At 38.4% G+C, this 10,613-nt stretch overlaps 1 protein-coding gene across 1 annotated transcript; it reads left to right on the top strand.

Annotated features, from left to right (window-relative positions):
* Nucleotides 1-4,752: 4,752 nt before the first annotated feature.
* On the top strand, nt 4,753-10,381 carry LOC126679562 (uncharacterized). Its single transcript, XM_056106216.1, has 5 exons — nt 4,753-5,424; nt 6,079-8,935; nt 9,020-9,337; nt 9,414-9,513; nt 9,587-10,381. The coding sequence occupies exons 2-5, from the start codon at nt 6,663-6,665 to the stop codon at nt 10,268-10,270; spliced, it is 3,375 nt and encodes a 1,124-aa protein (XP_055962191.1). The 5' UTR covers nt 4,753-5,424; nt 6,079-6,662; the 3' UTR covers nt 10,271-10,381.
* Nucleotides 10,382-10,613: the final 232 nt, after the last annotated feature.

The following is a 10,613-nucleotide window of genomic DNA, read 5'->3' as shown; positions in this document are numbered from 1 at the left end:
TAAATAAACAAATATGAAAGCAGTAAACACGTTTGACGCGCATATGACTCGATCTGGAATGACATTTGAGGCAAGTAGCAGGTACTCCTAAACATACATCTAACCTTAGAGGTTTGTAGCAAATAACATAAGTCTGGCTGGTCTGGATATTTTACATGCACAAAGCCTAAAACCGGATCTATAAATGTGATTGATTGATTTTATTAGGTGAGTATTGAAAAATCTATACAACCGTTACTACATTTTTGTATTAGTCCTACGATGTCTACGTGATGGGCTGGAATCGCATTAATGGGCCAATTTTAGGTGATCAGTCCTTTCACCAGTTCTTTATTGGATTTGGATGCTTTTGAAAAGAAGTAAACATTGAGGGAATGCTCAAGGGCAGTTGGATATACGTACAAGGTTGGAGATACTTTTAAACCTCGTTGACTTTGAGTGCCTGGCACTCGCGCGGCTTTTGGCCATCTGTCTGGTCAGAATTGGCTTTTGGTAAGATCACGGGAGTTGTCCGTCTCGTTGATATGGTTCTACTGGTTTGATTCAGAGTCGATTCCGAGTTCGGGTTAGCCCGAAATCGGCTTTGGAAGTTGCTGGTTTGCTGGGCCTCGGGCTCGTGGGCTTGGTTTATACACTATGTTACATATCTGGACTTCTGAGTCCTTTTTACATCGGGTCTGGCCCGTTATAATACAGAATTTGATTCTACACTAAATTCTCTATGAATGGGTTCAAACTGGGCCTAATTTGGAGTCCGGATGGGCTCGGAAACGCGTTTTGAAGTTTGGATCAAAGTCTGGAAGATCTGGGAGCGAATATGGAGGGTCTGGGAAAGGAGGAGCATGGCGCCAACTTTGAGTGCCGGCGCCGCTGGTTTGTTGTGGCGCCGCCGCCGGTTGCAGCGGCGGCGGTGGCAGCAGTTCGTCGACAATAGTTCTGAGATTTTGTTTTGCTTCATTCTCACTCGTTTTAGCTCCGTTTTCATGAAAAAGTAGTCAAAACAGCATAAAATAGAACAAGAAATCCAAAAACACATAATCGGAGTGTTTAGATATCATCTAGACAAATTTATTTTTCTGTGCTACAACTCGTTTTTTAAAGTTTTCATGGCGAAACTAGTTAAGATCTGCTTAAAATATGTATTCTAAGAGCTCTAAATTAACTGGATTTATGTATTTGAGTTTATGCATGATTAATTACAACAATTTAACAAGTCTATCATCAAATTTTATGGCAATTATTGAAAACATCGACTTGGTTAATTATAGCTATTTTAATAGCAAAATTAGCATGTAATCTAAGCATGCAACCTAAGCATTCAAATTCAACAAGCATGATTATAACATAGTAAAAGTGATAAAAGAGGGTCCTCAGAAGTACCGTTTCAGTCCTTGGCTCGTTTGCCAACGAAGTGTATGTGGAATCCGGCTTAGAATCTGGTGCTTGCGCTGCGTTCTTGGAGAATGAACACGTACGAGGGCGTTTCAGGACTGGAATTGATGTGATTTGTGTGTGGTGTGTGTGTGTGGTTCGGCCAATTAGGGTTTTTTCTGAGGCAGGAGATCGAATCTCTATGCTAGGGTTTGTGTGTTTCTGGTCCAACCTCTGAGTTAATGGGTTAACAATACTATTTATAGAGGTTGATTAGGGTTAGGGTTAGCTATGATTAGGGTTTTGTCAATTTATTTTTATGCCCTTTTCTATTTTAATTAATGTGTTTAAGATAAGTAATTAAAGTGTATGGATTAGTGAAAACTACTCTAAAGGGAGCAAATCCCGTATTAAAACTTGATGGTTAAGAAAAACATGCCTAAAAAAGTCAGTTTTGGTGCCCGAAAGTATTAAAAACGACTCTTGGGACTCTATGGGTTTGGGTTTGGGTATGGTCAATTTCAGTCCATAATACTTGCAAATTGGACCATAAACTTTTAAGATATGGCAATTAGTCAAATTTTTGGACTTAGATTACAATTTCTTTGGATTATTATGGGTTATTTACGCCTAATTAATTTTAATCCTCCAAATTTTCAACTGTGCATAGATTACGCCTGTTTAGATTCCAGCAAGCAAATTGAAAGCTCGTCACCAGCACAGATTTCTCTGGAAATCATCATTGGACGCTTCAATTCCTTATAACTTTTTACCTGTCCGAAAATAGGTGTCTACAGTGTGCCCCCTCTTTAACGAGAATTGACAAAGTAGGTCAATTTTTGTTAAAGAAGAGACTTGCTGTTAGACGAGCAACAAGGATACTGCCCACCGTCAGAGGCTCTCGCTCGCTTGGTGGTGTGGTAATGCCCTAGCCTGAGCATTTCCCGCTGTGGTGCATGACTCTGGCCTCATGCACCTCTGTTTCTGGCCTACTCCGCATCTGGCTGGGAGTGGTTTTATCAGCTACCGTTAAGCCCGGGCTACCTGAGTGCGAGCCCTGTAACGTTTACAGATGTTGCGAAACAAATCCAAACGTTTAAAATGTTACGAAAAGAACCAAACATTTCCGCTTTTTAGGGATTTAAGCCAGACGTTTATAGTCGTTACAAAACCAATCCAAACGTTTAAAACGTTATGAAAAAAATCCAAATGTTTCACCTTTTTAGAGATTTAAGCCAAATGTTTACAAAGGTTACAAAACAAATCCAAACGTTTTTCCTTTTTATCGATTGAAGCCAAATGTTTAAAACGTTACAAAACAAATTCCGACGTTTCACCCTTTTAGCTATTTAACCCAAACGTTCACAAACGACACGAATTGTTTCGTAACATTTTAAACGTTTGGATTTGTTTCGTAACATTTTAAATGTTTGGAATGGTTTCTTAACGTTTTTAACGTTAGGCTAAAATCGCTAAAAATGTAAAACATCTGGATTTGTTTCGTAAAGTTTTAGACGTTTGGATTGGTTTTATAACGTTTTAAACTTTTGGCGTAAATTGCTATAAAGATGAACCGTTTTGATTTGTTTTGTAACGTTTGTAAACGTTTGTAAACGTTTGGCTTAAATTACTAAAAATGGGAAACGTTTGGATTTGTTTCGTAACGTTTGTAAACATGTGGCTTAAATTGCTAAAAAGGTGAAATGTTTAGATTAAACTTATAAAAAAGGAAAAAGTTTGGATTTATTTCTTAACGTTTACAAACATTTGGATTTGTTTCGTAACGTTTTAAACTTTTGGCTTAAATTGCTAAAAAGGTGAAACGTTTGGTTTGTTTCGTAACATTTGTAAACATTAGGCTTAAATCGCTAAAAAGGTGATGTTTGGATTGGTTTTGTAACATTTTAAATGTTTGTCTTAAATCATTAAAAAGGTGAAATGTTTGGATTTGTTTCGTAACGTTTGTAAATGTTTGGCATAAATCGCTAAAAATGTGAAATGTTTACAAACGTTACGAAACAAATCAAAACATTTCCCCTTTTTATCAATGTAAGCCAAACATTTAAAACCTTACGAAACCTATCCAAATGTTTAAAACATTAAGAAACAAATCCGAACGTTTCACCTCATTAGCAATTTATGCCAAACATTTACAAACGTTACGAAACAAAACCAAACGTTTCACCTTTTTAGCGATTTAAGCCAAACGTTTACAAATTTTATGAAACAAATCCAAACGTTTCTCATTTTTTTCAAGCCAAACATTTAAAACGTTACAAAACCAATCCAAATGTTTAAAACGTTACGAAACAAATCAAAACGTTTCACGTTTCACCTTTTTAGTGATTTAAGCCAAACGTTTACAAACATTACGAAACCAGTCCAAACGTTCACCTTTTTAGCGATTTAAGCTAAACGTTTACAAATGATACGAAACAATACCAAACGTTTCACCTTTTTAGCGATTGAAGCCAAACGTTTACAAACGTTACAAAACAAATCCAAACGTTTCACCTTTTTAACGATTTAAGTCAAACGTTTAAAACGTTACAAAACCAATCTAAACGTTTGAAACGTTACAAAAAAATCCAAACGTTTCACCTTTTTAGCGATATAAGCTAAACATTTAAAATGTTACGAAACCAATCTGTACGTTCAAAACGTTACGAAACAAATCCTAACGTTTAACCTTTTTAACGATTTAAGTCAAACGTTTACAAACGTTACGAAACAAATCCAACTGTTTACATACGGTACCAAGCAAATCCAAATGTTTCACCTTTTTAGCGATTGAAGCCAAATGTTTATGAACGTTACGAAACAAAACCAAGCGTTTCACCTTTTTAGCAATTTATGCTAAACATTTAGAACGTTACTAAACCAATCCAAACATTTGCAAACGATACGAAACAAAACCAAATGTACCACCTTTTTAGCGATTTAATCCTAACGTTTACAAAGGTTATGAAACAAAACCAAGCGTTTCCCCATTTTAGCGATTTAAGCCAAACGTTTACAAACGTTACGAAATAAATCCTAACGTTTCTCCTTTTAAATGATTGAAACCAATTGAAGAGGTTATTAATTGGAAATCAGGTCAGAATGTTTATTTCCTAATATAAAGGGAATTTGGTTTGACTTCAACGTTGTTTTGAGTGATTCATTTGCAAATTTCAAATATGAAAGGATTAACACCAAATAAGATCTTTTAAAATCATATTAATGTTTTCAGACAGGTTATAATCTTTATTCAGTATGTCCATTGCCTCATAGGTTGTTTTTAATTGTTTTGAATCATTACAAAGTGATACAAGGTCTTTCTTTGATTACTTGCCAAATTGCTTTTCTTTACCTTTTTATAGTTTCCTAGACATTCACTACTAAAAAACAGGCAATTCGCGACGGACATTAGCGACGGAATGCATTTCCGTCGCTATATGACTCTTTTAGCGACGGACTTAGCGACGGATATAGCATCCGTCGCTGATAGATAATAGCGACGGATTATCCGTCGCTAGTCCGTCACCAAATTGGCGGGACCTTGGCGGGAAGCCCTGGCGCCTATTTTTCCCTTCCAATTTTAGCGACGGAGAGTCAATTCCGTCGCTAACCTTTGCAGTGGTCAAAACGCAGCGTTCTGACAAAGAAATTAGCGACGGATTGTAACTATCCGTCGCTAATTTATTACCAGAACGCTGCGTTTCATTTAGGTTAATAATTAGCGACGGATAGTTACAATCCGTCGCTAATTATTAACCTAAATGAAACGCACAGGTTTCTTCTTCTGCTCTCATCAGCAGTTTGAAAGAAAAAAAAACCTCCGGCCTCCGTTTTTCATCTCATTTCCGGCGATTCTCTCATTTTCCTCCATTTTCGGCGAATCCTCTCATTTTCCGGCATCCCCATCTTCATCACCGGCGGTTCCTCCCTTTTTGTGGCGTTTTTCATCTTCTCCTCTGCTCAACAGCCGCTGCCACCACCTGCCGTCGCCTGCCACCACCTGCCGTCGCCTGCCACCACCTGCCGCCGCCTGCCACCGGCCAGTCACAATAGGTTAGTTATTTTTTGTTAATTTTTATTAACTTTTAATAATGAATATAAATAATACTCTAATTAAAATGTTAACTAAATTAAAATATGATTAGGTTATTGAATTAGCTAGGTTTAATTTTCTGATTTTTAAAAATATATTTGAATTAGGTTCAATAATTTTAATTGGATATATTATTTTTTAATTAGTAAAATTACATATTAATAATTGTTTAGTTAGGATAATTTGCTTAGTTTAGGTTAACTTTTTATTTTGTTAATTCATTTAATTAGTTAATTATGTTATTTTTTATTTTAGGTTAATTAGTTTTTTAATTATTTAATTTGCTTTTTTATTTTGTTAGGTTAATTAATTGTTCAATTAGCTTAAATTATTACTTTAGATTAATTAATTGTTTAATTATGATAATTTGCTTAGTTTAGGTTAACTTTTTATTTTGTTAATTTATTTAATTAGTTAATTAAGTTCGTTATAAGTAGATTGTATTTTGGTTTGTGAATTGTAATTTGCTTGCAGGACTTCCCTGAAAAATGGGTGATGCTCATTTTTTAGTGGAAGTGCTGCCCAATTGTTTATAGAAATTTAAGATACTTATTAAGTATATATCTGTTAGTTTGTTGCAACGGATAAGTGTGATATCCGTTTGTTTGTTGCAGCGGCCCGAGATTCCTTATTGTTCCTTTGTATCTGTTGCGGTTCTGCTCTACAACAAGTAAGTACCGTTATTTTTTTTTATTTTCATTTATTATTAGTTAATTTATAAACTGTTTAAAATGACCTCGATTTTATTCCCACCGAATAAAATCGTAAACCTAGCCGTAGATTTCCCGTCCCGTGTGTTCAAGCAATTGAACGACACGGGATTGTACAGTTTGTACAGTTTGTAAAACTGGTCCTCCCGTAGCTCGGTCACGAAATTATATATGTCTAGTAGCGGTAGAAAAATATTCGGTTGTTTTCCAGCGTTTGTTCTCCGGGTGGATGTATAGTATATGTTTTGTAACGCTTATTCCTCGCGGAATATATAATTAGCGTTACACCACATATACTAAATATCGCACTGAAGGAGAACGACGCCGGAAGGCTGCCGAATATTTTCTCCGTTGCTAGGCATATATCGTGGCCGAGTTAAGGGGCGCTAGTTTTGCGAATGGGATAGGTCCATACCTTTAATGCAGTCAATTACATTGACTTTGCTATTTCCGAGCGAGAACTCCTCCTAATTATCCGTGCTACAGTAATGGATACAGACCGAAGTTGGATGTATAAGCGGCTGCGCGGCGGGTTGCTATACCCAGGTTTTGACGAGCGCGTGCAGGAATTTGTTAATTTTGCTTTACGTCATCCCGCGTGTATGAGTGGGTCCGATATTAAATGCCCATGTCCTAGGGCAAGATGTAAAAATACGAGTTATCGAGACGTCGAAACAGTGAAGCTGCACATTCTGCAGAAAGGGTTTGTGGCAGATTATAAAGTCTGGGTTTTTCATGGGGAGGGAAATGTTTTAGATCCTCGTCCCGTTGCACAGATGCCGGAGGATGACGTTGACATGGAAAATGAGGAGGAAGACGATTTCAGCTATGTTCAGAGAATGGTTATCGATGCTGCTGGTCCAGAAGTAGTGTTCACGGAGGAGGAACCGAATAATGAAGCTAAACATTTTTATAATATGATGCGTGCAGCTGAAGAACCTGTATACCCCGGTAGTAGCAAACACTCTCCTTTGTCTGCGGCTGTTAAAATGTTGGACATCAAATGTCGACATAGTGGGTCAGTGGCTTTAGTAGATGATGTGACCGAATTTATACAAGAGCTGCTTCCAGAGGACAACAAGATGCCGAAGAACTTTGCCGAAATAAAGAAGATGGTTAGAGGTCTTGGGTTGCCGGTTGAAGTTATCGATTGCTGTTTACGCAACTGTATGATTTATTGGGGGTCAGACGCGGATTTAACGCGATGCAAAATTTGCGATCACGAACGGTGGAAACCGGCCCCTAACGGAAATTCTGCGAAAAGACGAGTTAACGTCCCATATAGGAAAATGTTTTATTTTCCTATAACTCCGAGATTGCAGAGGTTGTACGCTTCTAAAGCCACTGCCAAGCATATGACGTGGCACGCTGAACACGAAATGGTTGATGGAAAGATGTGTCACCCGTCAGATTCCCCGGCGTGGAAACATTTTAGTGAATTGCATACAGAGTTTGCGGAAGAAATTCGAAATATCAGACTAGGCCTGTGTACTGATGGGTTTCAACCATTTGGGGCCTTCGGGCAGAATTATTCATCATGGCCAGTAATTTTGACACCTTACAATCTCCCTCCAGGAATGTGTATGAAAGATGAGTTCATGTTTTTAACTGTTATTGTCCCTGGGCCTCGAAATCCTAAACATCAAATGGATATTTTCCTGCAGCCGTTGATAGCTGAGCTAAACCAACTTTGGGAATTTGGAGTCCAGACATTCGACGTTCATAGGCGACAAAATTTTCAAATGAAAGCGGCACTGATGTGGACAATTAATGATTTTCCCGCTTATTCAATGTTGGCTGGCTGGAGCACATCTGGGAGACTGGCTTGCCCTCACTGCATGGAAAATACAGATGCTTTCACGCTGAAAGGGAGTAGAAAACAGTCGTGGTTTGACTGCCACAGAAAGTTCTTGCCTCGTGGTCACCCGTACCGTCGTAACACAACTCAATTCCGTAAAGGGAAAACCGTAAACAAAGAATTCGGACACCCGAAAACCGGAGAAGAATTGTTGGCAGAGGTGGACAGTCTGGGGTTTATGAAGGCATATGAATTTGGGGCTGAGAAAAATAATGCTGCGAAGTCGGAAAATTATGGTTGGAATAAAAAAAGTATTTTCTGGGATTTGCCGTATTGGAAAACAAATCTCATTCGTCACAATCTCGATGTCATGCACATTGAGAAAAACGTATTCGACAACATTTTCAATACGGTACTAAATGTTCCCGGGAAAACGAAAGACCATGCAAAATCTAGAGAGGAGTTGAATGACATATGTGATCGGCCTGAGTTAGCTAAAGATCCGGTTACTGGGAGATTTCCTAAGGCGATGTATGCTTTGGACAGGGACGGGAAAAAAGCTTTACTTGAGTGGATTAAGTTAATAAGGTTTCCAGATGGCTACGCGTCCAACTTGTCCAGATGTGTCGATACAATCGGTCTGAAAATGCATGGAATGAAAAGTCACGACTGCCACATTTTTATGCAAAGACTTCTGCCAATCGCTCTCCGTGAGCTATTACCGAAGGAAGTCTGGGAGCCTTTAACAGAGCTGAGTATCTTCTTTCGTGAGTTAACCTCCACGTCTCTAACAGAGATAGATCTAGATCGTATGAGGCTGGAAATCCCAAAGATACTGTGCAAGCTGGAACGTATTTTTCCGCCCAGCTTTTTTGACTCCATGGAACATCTACCCGTACATCTGCCGTACGAAGCTATGATGGCAGGTCCGGTTCAGTATCGCTGGATGTATCCATTTGAAAGGTAAAGTAATTGAATTTTCTCAATTCTGTGTAGCAGTATATATTTTGACATGTCATGTTCACTAACTGAGGAATGTGGAATCAGATATTTGAGAAAGCTGAAAAAAAAAGTCAGCAATAAAGGGAGGGTGGAAGGAAGCATCAGTAGCGGATACTTGAATGAAGAAACCGCAAAATTTGCAGCTTATTACTTTTCAGAAGGTGACCCAATGATACCTGAGCGGCCGCAAAGGAATGAAGTTTATGACATTGAAGTCGATGACGATGTGGACAGACTATCTATTTTCAAGCCGCACGGGCAATCAGTGGGTGCTTGCCGCAAGAGATATCTTGAAGATTCTGAGATTGTTGCTGCTCGGACATATGTTCTGTTGAATTGTTCAGAAATTGAAAATTACAGAGAGTAAGCTTTAATACAGTTGTCAATGTCATATCCAATAATTATTCAGCTTGTAATAATTGTTTTCTTCTTAACTAAGGGTTTTCGAAGGCGAGTTGCGCAGAGAAAACCCTGAAATCACCATCTCTCAAATTGAAGCGAAGTTCGAGAGTCAATTTGCCTACTGGTTTCAACAATACGTAAGAATTTTACAAAATACTTTTCGATTCTTTCAATAAAAAGTTCTGATTTATATACACTTTTACGCTACAGGTGCAAGATCCAACTGTTTGTACTAATCCCTTTATTCTTAGTCTCGCTAAAGGACCTCTTAGATCAGTAAGAACATTTAAGGGGTACCGTGTAAACGGATTTAAGTTTCAGACTCAAGCTTATGGGGAGGAACAGCTTACTATGAATAGTGGAGTCTGCGTGAAGGGAACTCAATATGTCGACAGCGAAAATGACTTTTATGGAGTTCTGACAGACATAATTGAGCTGGAGTATCCGGCTCTTCCAATGAAGACGACTGTCTTATTTAAATGCGAGTGGTTCGACCCAGCACGAAATTCTGGCACAATTAGTAACAAAAAATACAACATGGTGGATATTAATAACAGAAGGAGATACAATAAGTATGAACCATTCATCTTAGCCGAACAGGCCGACCAGGTTCATTACCTGCCATATCCTAGTAAAAGAAGGGATAAATTAAATTGGTGGGCAGTTTGCAGGACAAAGGCAAGATCTGAACTTGACATGCCCGAGGGGATTATCCCGGCTTTTCAAGACGTGATAGAAGAAAATCCTCTCATTGTTGCAACGGACGACAATTCGACATATTTAGCTGATGACAACGGAGAAGCTGAAGAAGATGCGTTGTTCGTGCCTCCTGATGAAACAGAATCTGACTTTATCGCATCCTCATCAGATGAAGATGAAATTGAAGAACTTTAGTAGCTTAGAGTATTTTATGTATTAGCATGTTTCTTAATTATAATTATGTTTTATAATTATTTATTCAAGTGTACTATTTTAAATTGAATTCATATTTCTTAGTTATATGTTTCACGTATGTTATATGTTTCACGTATGTAGTTTTATAATGTGTTGTTTAGTTTTGGAACAATTAACTTGACAATTAGTGCAGGTATGAGGGGTCGAGGCTCAGGCGGAGGCTCAGGCCGAGGATCAGGCCGAGGATCAGGCCGAGGACAGGGGGACCCTACCGAGCCCGTAGAGGAGCAGCATCGTGAGGAGGCTGGAGGACCTGTTCAGCCTTTGCAGGAGCGTGAGGCAG

This window comes from Mercurialis annua, linkage group LG1-X (assembly GCF_937616625.2).
Source record: "Mercurialis annua linkage group LG1-X, ddMerAnnu1.2, whole genome shotgun sequence".
NCBI lineage: Eukaryota > Viridiplantae > Streptophyta > Magnoliopsida > Malpighiales > Euphorbiaceae > Mercurialis > Mercurialis annua.
This window is presented reverse-complemented; position numbering and strand designations above follow the sequence as displayed.